Consider the following 22,510-nt stretch of genomic DNA (forward strand, 5'->3'; position numbering starts at 1 on the left):
ATGAAACAAATAAATATTCAGTGAAGAATATCTCTCAGAACTCTCATCCTGTTATCCAAAATGGTGGTGTGGAGGTTATAGGCATGTACACCTTGTTAATACTAACAGCAAATGAATCTAAATCATTCAAACTAACCTCAATCTTTTTGGGTGTAACTCCTTCCTTCTCATGGACAGTGAAGGAGTGCTTTCGTATGCTTGGAAGTACGATTGATCCGAGTGCTTTATCAGGTACGTCATGGAACAACGTACGTCACTGAGAATCACCTGGATGCAACATTAGACAGCATGTCAAGTACAGGTACACCTGGGCACTGCAGTAAGGTAGGGGTGGAAAACTGTAAATATTTAACACCTGTATGATAAATGAACATAATCTACTGTCTAAATGTACAGGTACACCTAGGCACTGCAGTATGGTAGGGGTGGAAAACTGTAAATATTTAACACCTGTATGACAAATGAACATAATCTACTGTCTAAATGTACAGGTACACCTGGGCACTGCAGTATGGTAGGGGTGGAAAACTGTAAATATTTAACACCTGTATGATAAATGAACATAATCTACTGTCTAAATGTACAGGTACACCTGGGCACTGCAGTAAGGTAGAGGTGGAAAACTGTAAATATTTAACACCTGTATGACATATGAACATAATCTACTGTCTAAATGTACAGGTACACCTGGGCACTGCAGTATGGTAGGGGTGGAAAACTGTAAATATTTAACACCTGTATGATAAAATGAACATAATCTACTGTCTAAATGTACAGGTACACCTACATGGTAGGGGTGGAAAACTGTAAATATTTAACACCCTAAATGAACATAATCTACTGTCTAAATGCAGTACTGCAGTATGGTAGGGTGGAAAACTGTAAATATTTAACACCTGTATGATATATGAACATAATCTACTGTCTAAATGTACAGGTACACCTGGGCACTGCAGTATGGTAGGGGTGGAAAACTGTAAATATTTAACACCTGTATGATAAATGAACATAATCTACTGTCTAAATGTACAGGTACACCTGGGCACTGCAGTATGGTAGGGGTGGAAAACTGTAAATATTTAACACCTGTATGATAAATGAACATAATCTACTGTCTAAATGTACAGGTACACCTGGGCACTGCAGTATGGTAGGGGTGGAAAACTGTAAATATTTAACACCTGTATGATAAATGAACATAATCTACTGTCTAAATGTACAGGTACACCTGGGCACTGCAGTATGGTAGGGGTGGAAAACTGTAAATATTTAACACCTGTATGATAAATGAACATAATCTACTGTCTAAATGTACAGGTACACCTGGGCACTGCAGTATGGTAGGGGTGGAAAACTGTAAATATTTAACACCTGTATGACATATGAACATAATCTACTGTCTAAATGTACAGGTACACCTGGGCACTGCAGTATGGTAGGGGTGGAAAACTGTAAAAATTTAACACCTGTATGATAAATGAACATAATCTACTGTCTAAATGTACAGGTACACCTGGGCACTGCAGTATGGTAGGGGTGGAAAACTGTAAATATTTAACACCTGTATGATAAATGAACATAATCTACTGTCTAAATGTACAGTTAGGATTGACACAAAAGAAAAGTCAATTTCTCGGTTGATCCTTATCCAAAATAGTAGAGTATGGATCTGTGTTACAAGAATGATCTGAATCAGGACTGCTGTCATGTTAGGTTTATCCAAGTATCAACAAATTTGTGGCTAAATCTGACAATCTAACACCAAATATTTTCATAGTCTTCAACTACCACAAGGGTTCGAAGTGCCATGATTAGTTGATGGAACATTGCTGAGTACAGCATAACTGACTGAGTTTTGGTTTAACGCCACTTTTAGCAATATTCCAGCAACATCACGGCCGGGGACACCAGATATGGGCTTCACACATTGTACCCATGTGGGGATTGAACACGCTTTAACCACAGGCCACCCCACTGCCCGAGTACAGCATAAAACAACTACAAAAAAGTTGATAATAACACATTTGTTCTTCCGGACTATAGTTTTACAAATAAAATGAAAAATAACAACAGTGTAATCATGTTTGGAGCAAGTTTTGCTTTGTGCTTCTTTTCAGCAAACTTCCGGCAATATTACAGCTGGGACACCAGAAGTAAGTTTCATACTTCGTACTAATCGGGGCACCTTCCTCTTTGGACAGGCCATAAACTCCATTAGGCAACCCGAATGACTTCTAGGTCGGGAGATGTCAGCATAGCATGTATACTCACATCATCATCGCCTCCTCCATGCGAAATTTCGTAGTGAATGAGGACAGTGTCAGGGTCGTAGTTACAGATTTTCGTTATCTCCTTCAGTGCGTCCCTCACGGAAGTGGATGCTGGGAGGTTCAGGCTGTGTTTGCATCCAGGCTTGGTGACGCTCACCAGGTCCGTGATGATACAGAGCACCTTCTCCTCATCAGCAACACACACACCCTGAAAGCACCACACACCTAATTTGTAGATAAACACTTGTAAACAGTGAGTGAGTGAGTTTAGTTTTACTCTGCACTCAGCAACACTTCAGCTATATGGTGGCTGTCTGTAAATAATCGAGTCTGTACCAGACAATCCAGCGATTGACAGCATGAATATCAATCTATTGAATTGGGATACGATGACATGTGTCAACCAAGTCAGTGAGCCTGACCACCCGACCCTGTTTGTCACTCTTAAACAGCCTCACACACGGCATTCAGAAAGTACCTGTGAAACTTCAGGGATTGTGAAATATTGCTTAATTTGCATGCCATGCCACAGTAAACATTCAAATGGCACAGATGAAATATTTTCAATGTGACCTGAATAACTAATAATACTCACCATCATTCATTTTTAATGGAAAATGCAATACATTTTACCAACCTAAACTGATTAAAACCTATTTTTGCACCCCATCAAACTATTTATCAGTGGCACTCTCAATCATGTGCCAGTGAACGTATGCCAGTGAAAGTAACAGGAAATCTAGTCCGTTTCACAGTCCCTGACCCATACTATTTCCCTACAGTTTAGCCCTCCCTGCAATGCCAAAGCCCTAAATGAAGCAAGTCTAGATTTCCCCAGGTTCAGGCCTGTATCTCTGGCCTCCATGGGGCTCCTTTTCAATTTACATGGGTTCATTTGTTACAATCAAAATTCTATATATTCAGAGACTAAGTGTTAGTCTACAGGATATCCTGTTTTGTCAGTGTATGTGTCCAGGACAAAGGAAGCTGGGCTATTCTTGCAGTAATAACAGTGTCCAGGATATCCTGATGTTTACACATTTATTCAACAATAATTGAAATGACATAATTCTTGTGATGATTATTTGGAGACTTGGCCACAGTTATTCTTCACAAAGGCACACCTATCTTATCTGTCTGATGCCCAATCACACCCTTCGACAAAAATTGCATTTCTGTCCCTGCACGTCCCTGTGGACTTCCTGTTTTACCACAGTGTAGGTAGATAAACAACTTTGCTGTTGGCTAATACAAAATTTCTGTGCATCACACCTACATTTGTAACAGTGAGTGAGTTTAGTTTTATGCCGCACTCAGCAATATTCCTGCTATATGGCATAGACAGTTGAGTAGGCTGTTTGTATCCAGATGGACTTCACAATAAATACTATGACAAGTCTGATGCAGTACATCATAATAAGCCAGTGTCCAAAACAAACTTGATTTTGCAGATCAGTGAGTGAGTGAGTGAGTGAATTTAGCAATTTTCCAGCAATATCACGGTAGGGAAACACCAGAAATGGGCTTCACACATTGTACCTATGTAAGGAATCAAACCCGGGTCGTCGGCATGGCGAGTAGGCTACCCCACCACACCTGCAGCTCAGCAAGCAATGTTCGTTGATATATGAGTCAGTGAATTGGGTTTTATACCGGCTTTAGCAGTATTCCATCAATATCACAGTGGGGGACACCAGGAATGGGCTTCACACATTGTACCCATGAGGGGAATTGAACCCAGGCCTTCAGTGTGACGAGCGAACGCTTTAACCTCTAGACTACCCCATTGATACAATAATAATGTGTCCATTTATATAGCGCCAAATTACACACTAGGTATGCTCATAGCGCTAACAATCAAGGCACAGCACATCATTACCCTGGATAACCGAAGCTGCCTGTTAGGCACTAGAAGGTTATAGTCACATGACTTATTCCGCCAGATATATGATTAGGATTTAATGAAGGAGCTACTGGATTGTATATCTGACCAATTGTGCTTTAATCAGAAACTACTAGCCTTATATCCGTAATATTACCAAAGTAAATAGCTGTACATGAATGGGGTTTTCTTGGTTCATTGAAAAATGCTTCTGCAGAACTTTTCTTGATATTTAAATTACTTTTCAGTGGTCTAAAAATATTTATTGGTTCAACAGAAGACATACTTGTGTTTGTACAAATAATTTATCTTTGAATGAAATTTGCAAACAAAGATATGATACCATCAGTGGCACATAACCTGGTTACATATTTTATGTAATATGACACATAATCCTACATCTACCACCATGAAAATATTCTGAGATTGTACTTTAGGCATGTGAAATATCATGTTATTGTTCAGATGGAATAGGTTATGGGGATATTCCAGGTTAGATGGACTTCTAGCTACCTTTGGTAAGTCAACTCGATGGGTCTGGGAATGTCTAAATCATGTGTGACATGATTAAGCACAGCTAAGCAACTGAAAGTTGGAAACCAGGCAGTATACAAATCAATTATTATTATTAATCATGATGATGAACACTCTACCACCAATATCCTAAGACATGTAAAACTATTTCCATTTGTGTATTTATGTTTTGTTTACAATAGTTGGATGGGTCGAGGCGAGGCGAGGTGAGGTGTAATTGGGTTTAACGTCGTGCTTGAGAATATTTCGCTCATATGACAACGTGCATGCGTGTGTATGTGTATGTGCGGCTGCTGATACTAGCCCAGACTGAAGCTGGTTTTATAGCGCTAGCCCACTGAGATACCATGCAGCAGTGAAGCATGAATACAAGCGAGTCCGGTAATTCCACGCGTCCGGTAATTCTGCGCAGCTGCAATAGCATACTTCCGTATCGAAGGTAAACATCATCTGCTACCACATTTACGCTTGAAATCGGGACATTTCTACAAGGAACTGGCTTTTGATCACTAAAGGTAAGTAAATAACAGTAACTGACAGATAAATTGACAGTTTTATGAAAATTCGTTTTCTTCCGACTTTACAAACCTTTTTCTTCATTATTCACTATTGGATTTAATATGAAACATTTTTCCTTACATTGATGAAGTGATTTTTGAAAATAATCTGGCCCTAATAAGCTTCCATACTTCGGAGATCCAGCTGGATGTTATGCGCATCAGTTGCTGCGCAGAATTACCGGACAGCAAGCGATGTCGTCAGAACGCCGGTAAGGTCAACCGTATGGCATAATGCAATGTTAGAATGTTATGGCCGTCAATAACACTTATATTTCTAGGTAAACATGATGCATACCAGCATGCTTAGTCACGTAAACCACAAAAAATCAGAGACTTTAGTTGCTGTGTTGCGATCAATGTGCTTAGGTGCGCGGAATTACCGGACGGCATTGTACCCCACTCAGACACATTATACTGACTCCGAGCCGACCAGACCTTGTTGTACCCATGAATGCCGGGCGCCAGGCAGGGATCAACAAGTACCATATTGTAACCTCTTTTGGTATGACGCGGTCGGGGATCGAACCCGCGACCTTCCGCTCTCCAGGCGGACACTCTAACCACTACACCACGGAGGCAGTCCTATCAAAGCCTTGAAAATCAAGATATAGAAGTGGTCTTCAGCAACCCATGTTTGTCGCAAGAGGTTGTCTTGTCATTAACCAGCTTGCTGACTTGATTGACATGTCATTGTATCCCAATCCCAATGGATCAATGCTCATGCTGTTCATCACTGAATTGTCTGGTCCTGACTCGATTATTTACAGAACGCTGCCATATAAAGAATTCACTATACTGTCATTTGACGAGTAAAACTAAATTGTCTTGCACCTCACTGTCGCAGTTGTTATATATATATATACAAAACAATGTGTAAAGTCCGATGGAAGGCTTCCATTACGCCTGTCTGTTGTTGTTTTTAGGCCAAGTGGATCTGTTTACAAACAGGTGAACGCTAGTGATATTGTGACACAAATGTGGTCACTAGAGCAGAAACTTTTCTGGTAGAGTAAGACTTTGAGGTTATTGACTTTGGTTTGCAAACATCACTTCAAAGTGTAAACTTACTGCCCCTTAATAATTCTATGATGTTATTACCAATTTACCATGACCGACCACATCTTACAATTAATTACCTACATGTTTAATGAAGTGTTCCAATACCAATACATACTGAACGCATATGAAAGAAAAAGTTGTAATAAATACAGATGACGCTGGATCTATAAATATTCTGAGTCTGATTACTGCAGTGAGGTGCAATCTTCAACTTCCCCTTTGAAAACATAAAAAACACGATGACTATCTGTCTGAGGTAGAGCAAACTGGGTCACCGAAAGCATTTCCGGAACTACTCAAATATGACTACACCCACCGATATTCTCGAAACATATTGTCAAGGGTATAACATGACAGAAATGATCACTTGCACTTAAAGTGTGATATTTTGTTTTTCGTGAACTGAACACCAAATAGACTTACCTCCATTGGCACAATTTGAGTCAGGTCGTTTTCACCAGTTACCATTTCTCGTAAGACCTACTTCTGAAACATGATTAACCAAATCTTTAACTTATCCCACAGACCCATAAGCACTCATTTTATGTTGATCTTTTAGCGTACAGTTTCGAAACAGTGCATTACACAGAACACTATGGCCGATAGAACTCTCGCAAAGTCACAACCGGAAGTTTCGACATCGATAACGTCCTTCACCTTCCCTCTTTCATCGCGTGGATTCCGTCAAGATGAGGTGGGTGCAAGAGGCTGTTACAAATCTGCTAACATCCTAAGTATTCTGACGTCTTACTAACTAGACTTTAAGATATATTGTTCCAAATGATAAGGATATTCGGACTACACACATATATATATGTCAGATATATTTGTGATATATACTTTTTCCACTTTAAGTTACAGCATTTTTGCGCTGATTGTGAAATGTATGAGAGCCACGATTTACACGCATTCAATGCTTAGTTTCACAGGCGTTACTTTCTGATTATATACATTGACAACGAGGGTACGTGTAATATGAAGTTGTACTCTTAATTCTGTGCACATTGTGTATATGTAAATCTAGATAGTTTGGAAAACGTCATGCCGAACCAACAGTTGCACAATACCAGAAAATGTTGTTGCTAGTATCCTAATAGTAAAATGTGTGGAAAGACTTCCGTCCGTATCCCCCCTTAATTTTCATTCTAGTAAAATCATATCACCTGAATTTATATTCCTCATCTGATAAGGATCAGTTTTGACATGTTTCTTTAATTGTATCTCATCATACTGAAAGACTTCTAAAAATGCCACTTAAAGAATTTTTTCCCCATCGTTAAAATTTAGGGGGGATACCGACGGAAGTCTTGCCCACACGATACCGACATTCCTCAAATCTCTTGACTTTCCTTACTTTCGGAAACAGTATAATGAGTGATCCCACTCGATTCATTGCCATTTGTAGCTTATTTAATTAACTTCTTACATTCATCCTTCGTATCATACTTATAGTAAGCATGTTTTTGTTACAGTATCTATATTATATTGTTTGGTTTTTTGCAGTAAAATCAACAGAGACAACTTGCGCGAGTCCATTAGCACTGTGATCCAGAAGTCGACAAGCAAGAAACGCAAGTTTCTGGAATCTGTGGAACTTCAGATTTCCTTGAAGAATTATGATCCCCAAAAGGATAAGCGTTTTTCTGGAACCATCAAGTATGCTTTGGGCAACATGTTTGCCTTGACCCACTTTTGATATCTGGCTCTTGATAGAATCATTGATAATGGCTGCATCTTAGATGGGTTATTCTGCAAAGAATTTCAAAATAGTGATAATTTTCCATTACAACGAAAGCTACGTAACATTAACCCTGTTTTGGTATGTCTTTTGTAACTTAAATCTATTTCAGAATTACCATTGGTTGATTGATAGCTCTAAATGGGAATTAACCATTACAAATCTTGCTTTAGATGTAAGAGCCAGATGTTACTGCTGGGTAGTTGGGTACACCACCCAACGGGACCTCCACCCAGGGTCTTTAAATAACTGGGTAGGCTCCAGAGCTTGCCTCTGATGCCGACCAATCATTGTCCTTAGCTTCACTTGTGTGCCTGTTCCTTGGTCAACCATGCAGGTAGAGCCTCGTTATGTATGATTTCATTATTGGCATACTTTTGACCAAAGCAAGGTTCTATTAAGTGTCCAGTCAAATCTTGAAAAAAATTAAGAATTAGAGTACTGGGTTGTTAATTTTGTAAGAAAACCTATCTTTCTGTGTTTTAAATTCAGTGTTTACTACAATCTGGGCCTTGCTGAAGAAAACATAACTCTTTAAGTGCAAACCATGCTTGCTAATAATATTAAATGCTGAAAAAACTACACCAAACAGTATGCATTGACAAATGTGGGTCCATGTTGGTGCTTTGTTTACGTATCTAGTGTTTGTCCTGGTATGAATAAACGACTGATGAATGTTTCACGTGTTAATCAAGTTAAATATATTCCCTTTGTCTACTGATGTTCAACTTCATGGCTACTCTTTCTATGTGAAGGCTCCGTCATGTGCCCCGTCCCAAGATGAAGGTCTGCATTCTTGGTGACCAGGTCCATGTTGATCAAGCAAAGGCAAATGATGTACCTTGCATGGACTCAGACCAGCTGAAGAAGCTGAACAAGGACAAGAAACTTGTCAAAAAATTGGGTAGGTGATCCATCAATCATGGCAGATTTTGACACTGAGCTAAAATATGTGGGGATGTCATTAATTGAAAAGTTAAAGTTTGACATCGACCATCAGGATGTATGTGAATTTAATGTATTTATAAGTAACATAAATGGTTTATATTTTTAAAAATATCCTGTCTGGACCTGTTGGATAAAGAACAATTCTGTGCCAAGTGCACACCATTGCCTCCCACAGCAATAGGTAAACTGTATGTAACATGTTAGAGAGGTTTAATGGTTGCAAGGTTTTAACTTGACTTGCGAAACTGGTGTTCCTCGATAACCCAACAATAGATTCACGTATTGAAATATGCTGTATTGTATTGCAAGTATTTATGCAGAAGTCAGGGGACTGATTGTTGCATTTACATAGTAAAGTGATTCGAGGTCTCACTAGATTCAAACAAAAGGGAGCAAACCAAGGACCGCATGTAGATACTGCGGTTGCTCCATACCAATAGTGTCCATAGTAAATAATTTTATTTGAGATTAATCTGAAAGGATTGTATTGCCAAGTCACTAACCTCCATAATGTTTGATGTATCCAAAACACACAAGACACATACTGAGCTGTCCTCTTATATCCTGATTTGAATGTTTCAGCAAAGAAGTATGATGCTTTCCTGGCCTCAGAGTCTCTGATCAAGCAGATCCCCAGGATCTTGGGACCAGGTCTGAACAAGGCTGGCAAGTTCCCCTCGGCTCTCACTCACCAGGAGTCCATCCCCTCCAAACTGGACGAAGTCCGCTCCACTATCAAGTTCCAGATGAAGAAGGTAGCCTATCCATTGCATTAGGTTATTGTGGCAAGGAGACATATAAAATTTGCTGAAATGGTTGCATCCCTTGGGCATGTCAGAAACAAATGACCGGTTCAAATCCCATTTGGTTCTGAGTTGTCAGCATTGATTTCATCAAAGGGGCAAATGTTTGATGCCTGTAGCACTACAGACTGCCCTCCATGTTAATATGACATGTCTGGGTGTAACTGGAGTACTGTACATAGTGATCAGCTTCACTTATTCACTTGGTTGGAATGAATGGTGTGTAAATATGCTGCCATAATTTAACAAGTAGTTAACCAGATCGTATGCTGAGAATTTTTTGTCCAGTATGTGGTAATATTTCTTTTCATTTCCTGTCACCAATGATGTGAACATTTTGTGCATGTATTACCTTACTTTACATGTGGGGAACTTTTGTTTCTGAGGTTACTTGGAAATGAAAATGAATGCTTTATAAAGCGATGACATGAATAGATTGCTTTTGATTCCGTCAACCCTATAAGTATGAGGGTAGACAGTTATCAGAAATGTATTTTGGTGTGTTGACCAGGATGTTTCACAAAAGTGTCTGAACGAGAAATAGAAATAGCATTTCGAGTTGATTATTCATGTCTGGTGTTTCAAACTATGAAAGTTTTCTCCTCTTTGCCCAGGTTCTATGTTTGTCCGTGTGTATTGGCCACATCAACATGTCAGAAGAAGAGTTGTACACCAACATCAACTTGGCTGTAAACTTCCTGGTGTCCCTCCTCAAGAAGAACTGGCAGAACGTCCGAGCTCTCTACATCAAGAGCACCATGGGTCCCTCATTCAGAATCTACTAAACATGTACTTGACTTTATTTTAATAAAGTCGCTGAGAGGGGAAAACTGTTTGCTTTTCTTTTTGACAAGATTACAATAGAATTGACCGATTAAAGAAGGAACTGTGGGTGGCCATGTTTGTTTTGGAGCTGCAATGAGCGATGCAGAGTTCTCCTGTGGGCATGATAGAACCAAATGGTTGTTGGTTGAATCCTCTTTTGCCAGGATAGTTTTAATTTTGTCAACACACCTGTGCAGGTGAGTGTCACAAGTGGTAAAAGATGCTGGCCTTGGATATTTCAACTTTCCTCAAAACAATTAGCTGACCAGCTGAGCTACATCTGTAATACTGTTTTGAGTTGGTGATTGATGACTGGCTCTGAGTGTGGGTTCGAAGCCACTGACTTGCCCACAAATATTGTCATGACAGTAACAGATTCTTGCTAAATTGTTGCATATTGTACAGTTGTTTCATTCCCAGAAAAAGGAATGTTATTTGTGCTGATTTCAACTGCATGTTCTGCAAACAAGAACTAGGAATACATGTACCCAGAGCTTATGAACTGCTGCTACTTCAAAACATTTGAGGACACTCAGTTCTTTCTTACTATGGGACAAGATGGACTTCCAAAAGCCTTTGGCACTCGTGTTGTCTTCATGTGTCATCACTAATCCTACCAGGTGATGTTGGTGCATGTATGTCATCGTTTAGGTTGTTATGTAGCGTGGCTGTTGCTTCATTGCCAGCTTTTGTTTCTACAATCCATGAACGTTTAAATATGAGAACATAGAAGTGTAAGGAGTATTTTCTGAATCCTGTAAAGGGAGCTATTTAGGTCATTTGATGATAGTAATGATGCTTCTCTTTTCTGGTTCCTGCAATCACTTATTTTAACCTTTGTAAATGATACCAGACAAATCGAAGCCAGCAGCTCAACAAGTACAGTCAAATCCCGATCAGTCGAATCGCTGGGGACCAAGTAATAAATTCGACTTATCGATGTATTCGAGAAATAGGTATGTCTATGAGGGTAGAAAAAAAGATGATCCAGTCCTAGGGGTCTTCTCGTTTATCCACCACCTATTGTTCTAGGTGGACAAATAGGACAATAGATGTCCCTGAAATTTTGTTCCCTGTGAAATAAGATCCCCTTGAATGGTAGTAAAAAAAGTCTTTCTACATTTTTTTATTTCAACAATACATACAATATCAAAATTAACAATACATTCAATATCTATGATCTCAATAGCCTGTTAAATGGGATACTGCATCCCAATATGCATATACATCCATATGGCCAGCCAAGAATTGCTGTTTGATGTTACATAATCTGTTTGTTAAATTGACATATTTTTTTCTTCGAGGAGGTTTGGCACCTCCTCTTAATTGCATACATGATGCGTAAGATTGTTCTTTTTCAAGAATTCAATAATCTTGAAGATATTGGGATTTCTAAACAGGAAAGCTTCCTAGCCAGCCCTCAACATGATTAGTAGTGCGGGGGCCTTCGGTGGCGAAGTGGTTCCACATGGTCCTGCCATGGTCACACTCACTGGATCCAATACAATGTTCTTAGAGGCCGCTACATTCTTCACATTTTCAAAGAAACGCGTTCATATGTCTGCTTTTATCTGGGAGCAGACCATACACCAAACATCTTATTTTGATGCAGTGTGAACACACCAGGGCACTTGTCAAAAAATCACTAGTCGCAGGTTCTCTGCCCAAGGTCAGGAACTCGAAAACCAGGAAGTTGTCATATGCATCGGGAAGATCTATTGCTGATCTAAGGTGTATAGAGCAGGACGTACACTGCAAAGATGGGCACTTCTTTTTGATTCATCACTCTCAGACCTGGATCTGTTGTAGTATTTTAGTATTTAATAGTTTGCAAGCATTTATGTTAATATTTACCTGATAACTCCTCCTGATAAAGAGATGGAAAATCTTTTCGACAAGGTCCTTAAGATTGGCCTTCTCATTCTGATGGTTATGCTGGTCTCTGTAGGACGAGAATATTATCTTTGGTGTTAATCATGGCATACAATGGACAGATGTTCCTGCTGTTTGGAAATGTCCTGGGACTGGACAAATAGCCATTGACCTTAAAGAACCTCTCGAAAAGTGTCATAAAAAACACAAATAGCATAATGACACAATTTAATTAGTTTGTTCATAGCAAATCAGCTAATTAGTGCAGGACCAAATTTCAGAGTGTAAACACCCGGTCAACTAATCCCAAATCAAATGATGAGAATGAACCCAGTCCAACTATAACATGATTTCCCTATCACTAATAGGGGATCATCCAGGATTAGCACAGACAGTGATTTCCGGACTTCACTTCTGTCAATGGCGACAGGTGGATCAGTTTGCTACACCAATCAACTTCTCAGTTATGCATAATATCGAAATATCGTGTGATGAGACGAATTAGAGTGTAACAGGAAATCAAATGATGGCATTCGGACCCGACAGGACTCATAATATTCGGCATTCGACTCATCGGGATTTGACTGTATTTGAAGATCAAAGTTAAGATTTAGGACTAGAATTGTGAACGTCAAAATAGATCACAAGTGGCAAGATATATGGAAGGAAGGGTAAAACCATTATCAAATTTGTTTTGTTAGACTATACAATCACAAGAGTAAAGATTCTTCACTCCAAGAAAAGACAACTTAAATCATTCATCACTGATGGAATATATTGATACTTCAGAAAATAATACATAAAAAAGTTGTAAATAACACTCTGAAAACATGAAAACATAATACTGTCTGTAAATGCTGTCTGGTATTCTGATAGTAATGTTAAACTGATTTCTCACATCTGAGGTATTGACATTTTTCTGATTGCAAATGCCCCACATCTGGCACTGTCAACGTGACTTCTTAATGCAGTCTGGCCAAATTGAGTTTTAAGGGATCACTAATATTCGGGTGTGAAATTTGGGTTGGATTCTGCCGAGTGTCAGTTGTTCCACACTGACCCCTGTATTCGCCTGTCCCGCAATGCATCATCAGGTGTCGCAGCAAGTACGTCCCCAGTCACTGATGCATATACCTGAAATACAGAGACTCTAGTATTACCACAACACACTGGCCGCAGACAATGGCCCTTTATCCCAGGCTTATTAACTTGGTGTGCCTACAGCTCCCCAGGGAGTTGAGATTGAAAAATGTGATGTGCCATTGAGATTCACATCCAAGGGAAAAACAAAGCGCTTTGAGCATGCAAGTAGATGGGATGGATATATAAATACACATTTATAATAATGTATATTTTAGGAATTTGTGTTTCGTAAACAACAGACCAGTGCTACTAGTCCCTACAAATACCTGAAGAAGACGTGGCACCAACACATTGCAAAGGAAACAGAACTTGTGATCCATAAAAGTATTCTGTCTTAAATTTTGTAGCAGCTCACCATTTTCCTATCTGTATAGTGTGTGTTGGCCAAGGGTTGAGAGTTCATGACATAGGCAGATCCTGGTCGAGAGGACTGGAACCGGATGTAGTCTGTTGCTGGGAAACCACTTTCTACTGGGGACACCTGTGACGGAATAAGACAACATCTTCATATTCTTGGATTATATTCATCAAGGCTTTGGTTGGTTTGTTGTTTAGCGCCACAGTCAGCAATATTCCTGCTATATAGCAGCGTTCTGTAAATAATCAGGACCAGACAATCCAGTGATGAACAGCATGAGCATCGATCCATTGGGATTGGGATACAATGACATGTCAATCAAGTCAGCAAGCTAGTTAATGACAAGACAACCTCTTATGACAAACATGGGTTGCTGAAGACCACTTCTATCTCTTGATTTTCAAGGCTTTGATAGGACCGCCTCTGTGGTGTAGTGGTTAGAGTGTCCGCCCGGAGAGGGGAAGGTCGTGGGTTTGATCCCCGACCGCGTCATACCAAAAGACGTTAAAATATGGTACTTGTTGGACCCTGCCTGGCGCTCGGCATTAAAGGGTACAAGGACTGGTCGGCTCGGAGTCAGTATAATGTGTCTGAGTGGGGTATTCATGCTTCACTGCGGCATGGTATCTCAGTGGGCTAGCACTATAAAACCAGCTTCAGTCTGGGCTAGTATAAGCAGCGACACATACACACGCATGCACGTCGTCATATGAGCGAAATATTCTCAAGCACGACGTTAAACCCAATTTCACCTCACCTCACCAAGGCTTTGATAGATTGGTTTGTTGGATGGACATAACCCATGAAACTTTCATTGATAACATAGCTATTGTTTGTAAACAATGGTTTAGGCAACTCCTTGCGAACGTCATGCAGTGCCAAAAGATAAAGCACCAGTAAAATATCCACTGTAAGCCCAGTAGTTCCTGGGATTATATTAGGAAATCTAGCAGAATGTGTTTCATGAATCGCTGAATTCTCTGGGTACCACAGTTATAGCTGTTTTAACGTCTGCATATAGAGGAACTGTCACGATTTGGGCAACATGTCTAACCTTCTTGATGACATCCATTCTAATCAGGTCTGACTTCGGTGTTCTCTTACACCCAGCAGCTGAAACAGAAAACAAATAAATGCAACCCTCACCCACCACTGTGGTAACATGAGCCAGTGCTAGCAGGATCTACGCCTAAATCAGATTGGCTATGATTAACTACTGGGGTAAACTGGACAGTTATCAAACCTGCCAAAACAATTTTATAGAAAGTTTTTGAGATGCGCAAAGACCTGTTGTTTAGGGTTTGAATACTGGAGCCCAGCAAATACTGCTTGCCTAAACATTTTATCTATGTGTCAGAACATCCCCATCACCAGACTGTCGCGTGATGCAGTATGAACTTACCAGCAAAGAACGGCCATATGGAATCTAGTGCTGATGCAAAGTCTATTGCAGTTCTGTAAGGAGAAAGGCAAAACTATCAGTTTGAATTATCTCAATGTGATCAGATCTTTTTCAGCGTAACACTATTATGGTTGGAGCTCTGTACCCACAAGATCTCACTGTCATCAGATCAGGGCTAGTTTGGTGTTCACTTTCCACAAACTGCCTGATAACTCACCTGCCCTGGTTGTCCGTTGTATACAGATCTGATAACTCACCTGCCCTGGTTGTCCGTTGTATACAGATCTGATAACTCAACTGCCCTGGTTGTCTGTTGTATACAGATCTGATAACTCACCTGCCCTGGTTGTCCGTTGTATACAGATCTGATAACTCACCTGCCCTGGTTGTCTGTTGTATACAGATCTGATAACTCACCTGCCCTGGTTGTCCGTTGTATACAGATCTGATAACTCACCTGCCCTGGTTGTCTGTTGTATACAGATCTGATAACTCACCTGCCCTGGTTGTCTGTTGTATACAGATCTGATAACTCACCTGCCCTGGTTGTCTGTTGTATACAGATCTGATAACGCACCTGCCCTGGTTGTCTGTTGTATACATATCTGATAACGCACCTGCCCTGGTTGTCCGTTGTATACAGATCTGATAACTCCCCTCCCCTGGTTGTCCGTTGTATACAGATCTGATAACTCCCCTCCCCTGGTTGTCCCTTGTATACAGATCTGATAACTCCCCTCCCCTGGTTGTCCGTTGTATACAGATCTGATAACTCACCTGCCCTGGTTGTCTGTTGTATACAGATCAGGTTCATATGGCATCAGTTTCAGAATGACCTTGCCATGACCTTGGAATGAAGCACAGTGAAGGGGTGTCCATAGTGTTCCCCTGTTGAGGATGTTGATGTCTGCTCTGAAGGTTGTAAACAAACTCAATTACCAGCTGTGTACTCTAGCATGAACTACTACACTGCCTATAAAAACATTGTTTATTTCCCCATACGTTATCTGAAACAGTAACGGAAGAAATGTCTGATCAGAATCTGGTCTCATCTCTTGTCACTCCAGCTTCTGCTGGTCATATATTTGTAAATGGGTACCCAGGAGGATTAGATGTAGATAATATAACATTACCTTCTAGTGCCTAACACTGGGTGCATAGGTGGTATACTTCAAAGGGAGCTGATAATGAAAATAGTGGAAGTGTTTAGTTTTATACTGCACTCAGCAATCTTCCAGCTGTATGGTAGCGATCTGTAAATAATTAAGTCTGGACTAGACAATCCAGTGATCAACAGTGAGTTAGGTTACAATGACATGAGCGTGGATCTATGTAGTTAGGTTACAATGACATGTCTGCGAGCCTGACCACCCGATCCTGTAGTTAGGTTACAATGACATGTCTGCGAGCCTGACCACCCGATCCTGTAGTTAGGTTACAATGACATGTCTGCGAGCCTGACCACCCGATCCTGTAGTTAGGTTACAATGACATGTCAGCGAGCCTGACCACCCGATCCTGTAGTTAGGTTACAATGACATGTCTGCGAGCCTGACCACCCGATCCTGTAGTTAGGTTACAATGACATGTCAGCGAGCCTGACGACCCGATCCTGTAGTTAGGTTACAATGACATGTCTGCAGCCTGACCACCCAATCCTGTAGTTAGGTTACAATGACATGTCAGCGAGCCTGACGACCCGATCCTGTAGTTAGGTTACAATGACATGTCTGCGAGCCTGACCACCCGATCCTGTAGTTAGGTTACAGTGACATGTCTGCGAGCCTGACCACCCAATCCTGTAGTTAGGTTACAATGACATATCAGCGAGCCTGACGACCCGATCCTGTAGTTAGGTTACAATGACATGTCAGCGAGTCTGACCACCCGATCCTGTAGTTAGGTTACAATGACATGTCTGCCAGCCTGACGACCCGATCCTGTAGTTAGGTTACAATGACATGTCTGCGAGCCTGACCACCCAATCCTGTAGTTAGGTTACAATGACATGTCTGCGAGTCTGACCACCCGATCCTGTAGTTAGGTTACAATGACATGTCTGCGAGCCTGACCACCCAATCCTGTAGTTAGGTTACAATGACATGTCTGCGAGCCTGACGACCCGATCCTGTAGTTAGGTTACAATGACATGTCAGCGAGCCTGACCACCCAATCCTGTAGTTAGGTTACAATGACATGTCTGCAAGCCTGACGACCCGATCCTGTTAGTCACCTCTTACGACAAGCATGGGTTACTGAAGATTATTCTAACCCGGATCTTCACGGGTGGATAATGAAAATAGAGTGCCCACTAATCCACTGACTTGGGAAATGTAAAATATCACCATGAGCCTTCTCCTGGTGAATGGAGTTTAGTGAATGATAATTGACTAGTTATAATATCTTTTTTTCTCAACTTACATTAAATATTCATGCTAGATCAAAACAGATCTTTTTAATACTGTTGAGAATATCATAAAACTTGACAATCATAATGCCCACTTGAGCTAAAACATGTAAATAACTGTCATTAATTTACAATACACAATGTTCAAAACTCAGCACTTATCAGCTGACATGTTACTGTTATTGCAATAAATGTATAACATACCGTAATATACCTAATTGGAGGTTTGGTGGCTTGTTTTATAAGTGTAACTAAATAGTGTTTTCACAATGATCATGGTATTGGGTCAACAGTAACTGGTGTCACACTGGAGCCAATTCTGTCAGGTTCATAGATCAAAGAAGTGTTGTCTTCTCAAGAAACATACTTCACAACAACTTATTAACACATCAACAGTCTGAAACTGAAACAGAAACCTCTACATGAAACTGACACATCACTACGGAACATGAACTTAATTTAGTTTTGTTTGTTTACACTTATGTGAGTGTATGAATCTGCCTAATCGATAGAACTGTTCTTCACTTGTCAGACAAGTACTTCCCACGTGTTTGCCACACAAGGGAAGTAACTCCTGTATGCTTAAGCGATCAGTTTGAAAAGTATGCAAACAGTGATCAAAACATGTTCGTTTCTACCAGAAGTGTGAACAAATAAATTTCTCCATAATTGTTAGTGCTCTTTTTATGAGAATTATTGAGTGTTCTGTGTCAAAAGTTCAAGATCTCATAGATTTTAACATTTTTTACTTCAGAAAGGAAAATATATGCCAATAAATGACATGTATTTTTTTTCTTTGTGTGTAGATAAATGGACCAGAAAACGATTAGCAGAGACAAATCGTGATTCACTTTCTGTAGAGACTACAGTACACATACTGCTTCGGGAGTCACTGGTCAGCTGTTAAAATAGATGAAACATCATTTGCAGTCTCACAATGTGTAGACAAACATAACGTGATTTTTTACAGCAGTAAGCTGGCAGAGAAGTGGTGCTCTCTTTCCCTTAACGCTGTACAAGTTGACATAATGACTTGTACTCCAGTACCTTATAGTTGTGAAGACACATACAGTTATTTCCATTTACTTTCAGTGGTAACAGTTTTCAGGTGTTTAACATTTGAGCAATAATATTTCTACTCAAGGTAGTCTGTAGTTCATGTTCTCATGGATGACCTGCAGTGTCTACACCGTGTACGTATCTTTTCATAGCCTGGGTCTCTGGATGACAACCAACCTGAATGTCCTATGAAGCAACTGCATGTTCATGATTCAAATTATCAGTTGAAATGAAACCTTATCAGTCCATGACTCCTGGCCCAAGTCCCACACTGTGATTATCACTGACATGTTTATTCATATGTCAAACCTTGTGAATCATAGTATCTGACTGACTGACTGAGTCTTGTCTTGAAAGGCTTGTGATTAATACTAGCTCACTCAATATTTCATATAAATCATTATTTGATTCCCTCACAACCTCACCCACCTAACTTTCTAATCAAAATTGAGTCAGTCTTGATTTTCTTGTCAGTAGAAAATAAATGCATCTAATCTATACATTCTTTGATTTATTTACATAAAATATAGTGTAATATCTTGCACTACTATTCTATGGCAATAATGTCTTTAATTCATGATACAAAGATTTGTTAGAATCAAATTATGGTGTGTAGGTGAATATTTTCATATTTTAAGGCAAAGAGAGGCAATCAACATTGCCCTGGATGGGATTTCTAGAAAGGTTAAAATTTGAAGGGGGTCGAAGATTCAAATACTTTAGGAGTACAATGTGTGAACCCCTTTTCTGGTGTCCCCCACTGCGATATTGCTTGAATAGTGCTAAAAGTGGCATAAAACTAAACTCACTCCAAAATGAGAACAGGAAACATTTGTTCCTCACCCTGCTTTGAGTAGTTCCTCCACTATGTCTGCATAGCCCCAGAATGATGCAATAGCCAGGGGACTCATGCCGTCAGGCGAGAGGCCGTTAACATTGGCTCCTTGCACAAGTAACTGATGAACTGACTGAAAATATGAACAAAGAACATCACATGGTACAACTGCTGCAATGGGTTACTTATTGTCAGCGGCTCAAAAGAAATATAGCTATTCAAATAAAACATGATGTGTGCATCTGTCACATGTAAATAAGTTTCGTATTTTTAATAGAACGGAAACACTGCTGATTTCAGCGTTCGAATTTAACATCGGTCCTTAGGCCTGAAGCTGACTGAAAACCCTTGGACCCACAACTTTTGTTTTCTGCAGGTCCGCAAGGCTGACAGCTTTTTCATCCCCAATGACTCTGACTGCTCTGACATATCCCTGTCTGAACATTCTGATTCAGACTTTTCAGAAGACTTGGATCTTGACATGAATGTTGATTTTGTTGTAAATGAAGACTAGTCAGTCACTTGAGTAAATTAAACTCTTTAACTCAGTTTGTTAGTTGTCACATTTTTTTGTTTGCTGGGAATTACTTATATTGTAGCTAAAATATGGGGTCTACACATTTTGATCAGGAGCCAGAACCTTTTAATTGGTTCTGGGTCCTTTGGCTTGCTTCTTTTCTGGGTTGAGGGCAAACACGGGGGCTGATTTCAAGAAGGGAGATAACTCTGGTTGCCTAATCATAGTGGCAGAAAGGGCCAACTTTGAAAACTGCTCGCTTGGTGTACTACTTCCAAAACACTGAAACCAGAACTAAACTATTTAGTTATTATGAAGCAAGCTGTATTAATGCTTAGAAACTAGTCACTTTAACAATGTTACATCACAAAACTCGGTCCTTATCTCATTCATATTCATGAGTTGTTCTTTTTACTGAAAAAGTTTCGGAAAAGTTAGGTGTCATCAGTCATAGGCACACCTTATATCCAAGTTTCATTCAAGTTTCCTGTTCATGTGGCCCTTGACTTTTATTATTAGATTGATGTATTATATTTGTAAAAAAACAGTGCTATTTCCTCTCCAAATTTGATTTGAAAATTGTTTGCACTGTAACTATTTTTGCAAAGCTCTGCTGTCAAATGAAGCTTCACAATTTGAAAATGTTGGTCTCCAAATGCAATAAAAAAGTGGGTCCACATTTAGAAATTGATTATGACAGCACCAGGCCAGCCCAGTAAAGCTCAGCGATATAGAAATGTGGGCCCTCATGTTTCAATCACTGAAAATGACAGGACAAATGTTGGCCAACACAACAGAAAATGACTATGATCACTACACCGAAGTATTAAAGAGGATGTTCACACCAGAATCTCATTCAGCATACTACAACTACTGACCTCAAAGGTGGACCCGTAATCTTTATTCACAAAAATCAAGTGAGTCCACATTTGGGGAAAAACTAATATTCATTTGTTCTGAATTTGATTAAGTGAGTGAGTGAGTTTAGTTCTACGCCGCACTCAGCAATATTCCAGCTATATGGCGGCATTTAATTAAGAATAATGTACTGATCAGATTCAAATTGTTTGACGTAAAATGAGGAGAATTTGTTTGCTGTTGCACTTAGAAGGGTGCCAACCCTTTCCTTGGTATCCAGCGTACCACTAGAATTGTCTTGATGTATGACTGAATAGCCAAGAGATGGGATGGGTTTCTTACTGTCAAAACGTAGGATCGTGTCTGGACTGTATTACCCCTATATCGCGACTCTCGGTAACATCTGGCTTATCAATGGGGGATGACACCCTCAGGGTTGATGTGTTATTGTCTACACTGTTGCCATCGTTAAAAAAAAGAAGTGATAAATACACCGCTTGTTAACAAATCAGACTTAGCGGCAGTCTTGAAATTGAGAAGATCTTTACAGCTACACCACGATACGATGCTAAAAATAGAGGTAGGTCATATGTTGCATAGTAATTCCCATGGAAACCAAAAGTCAGTTTATAGTTTCGAGTAATAAATAGAGCCTTGTCCAAATGTTACATGCTATTTTGTGACTCCTTTTCGAATAAATATAGCTATAAGGTAAATTCTGCAAGTAAAATATTTCGTTGGATACATGTTTTCATTGAATATTTACCGAAATATCACCGCTAGCCACGGCCCCAGCTAGTTGCATGGTCGTCGCCATTTTGTATGACGAAAAGTCACGTGACCCAATGACAACACCCAACATGTGCTCGCGGCTGAAAAACATGAACTCGCCGGGGGCAGCGTGTATATAAACTGAGTTTGATGTCATGGTGTGCAATCTTCTCTTGGATGTAGGAGAGGCATTTCACAGAGGAAACCACCTCACTGATTTCACGCCTGATGTACAATCATGGTGTTCAACAATAATATTGTGAAGAAACCGAGAGTTAAAGTTTCCAAATGGGCGGGGCAAATAGATGCTCTTCTGTGTGTTTTGACAGCGATCGTCGCCGGCGGGTGCTATCTTAATAGCTTGAATGGAGATTTCGTGCATGATGATATCTATGCAATTAAAAACAATCCTGATGTTAATGGACAGTCAGAATGGACGGAAATATTTACCAATGATTTTTGGGGCAGACCAATGCAGGACAACTCGAGCCATAAGTCGTACAGGCCATTGACAGTACTGACATTCAGGTAAGTCAACGGCGCGCGTAATAGAGAAGCGATGGGTACCTTTTGTGAAGTCTGTGTGCACACGAATCCTGCTGTGCGATTCATAGCAGGATAATGGCAGACAGAGATGAAAATACCACAGAAGGAGAATTAAACACTATC

At 40.0% G+C, this 22,510-nt stretch overlaps 4 protein-coding genes across 5 annotated transcripts in view; 2 read left to right on the plus strand and 2 right to left on the minus strand.

Moving 5' to 3' along the window:
* The window catches only part of LOC124256384 (ubiquitin carboxyl-terminal hydrolase 47-like), a 31,864-nt gene extending 24,945 nt beyond the window's left edge, over positions 1–6,919 (minus strand). The window contains 3 exon segments of the mRNA XM_046690388.1: positions 137–267; positions 2,272–2,478; positions 6,729–6,919. Coding sequence (XP_046546344.1) covers positions 137–267; positions 2,272–2,478; positions 6,729–6,773 — 383 coding nt within the window. The 5' untranslated portion in view covers positions 6,774–6,919.
* On the plus strand, positions 6,894–10,624 carry LOC124256367 (60S ribosomal protein L10a-like). Its single transcript, XM_046690371.1, has 5 exons — positions 6,894–6,999; positions 7,809–7,961; positions 8,799–8,947; positions 9,574–9,746; positions 10,409–10,624. Exons 1-5 carry the CDS (start codon positions 6,995–6,997, stop codon positions 10,577–10,579), a joined length of 651 nt encoding a protein of 216 aa, XP_046546327.1. The 5' UTR covers positions 6,894–6,994; the 3' UTR covers positions 10,580–10,624.
* Positions 10,625–13,248: 2,624 nt separating this feature from the next.
* On the minus strand, positions 13,249–21,909 carry LOC124256366 (ankyrin repeat and protein kinase domain-containing protein 1-like). Its single transcript, XM_046690370.1, has 7 exons — positions 21,837–21,909; positions 19,704–19,828; positions 16,172–16,306; positions 15,395–15,447; positions 15,047–15,105; positions 13,990–14,115; positions 13,249–13,625 (listed from the first exon to the last, which is right to left on the minus strand). Exons 1-7 carry the CDS (start codon positions 21,885–21,887, stop codon positions 13,533–13,535), a joined length of 642 nt encoding a protein of 213 aa, XP_046546326.1. The 5' UTR covers positions 21,888–21,909; the 3' UTR covers positions 13,249–13,532.
* Positions 21,910–21,954: 45 nt separating this feature from the next.
* Positions 21,955–22,510, plus strand: part of LOC124256365 (protein O-mannosyl-transferase TMTC1-like) — a 62,319-nt gene continuing 61,763 nt past the window's right edge. Inside the window, exon 1 of one of the 2 annotated variants that reach the window (XM_046690369.1) lies at positions 21,955–22,369. In XM_046690369.1, coding sequence (XP_046546325.1) covers positions 22,080–22,369 — 290 coding nt within the window. In that variant the 5' untranslated portion in view covers positions 21,955–22,079. The remainder of the gene's footprint in view (positions 22,370–22,510) is intronic. The other variant, XM_046690368.1, reaches the window with a different exon arrangement.

Source organism: Haliotis rubra, unplaced genomic scaffold (assembly GCF_003918875.1).
Source record: "Haliotis rubra isolate DU_JTF1 unplaced genomic scaffold, ASM391887v1 Scf626, whole genome shotgun sequence".
NCBI classification, from domain to species: domain Eukaryota; kingdom Metazoa; phylum Mollusca; class Gastropoda; order Lepetellida; family Haliotidae; genus Haliotis; species Haliotis rubra.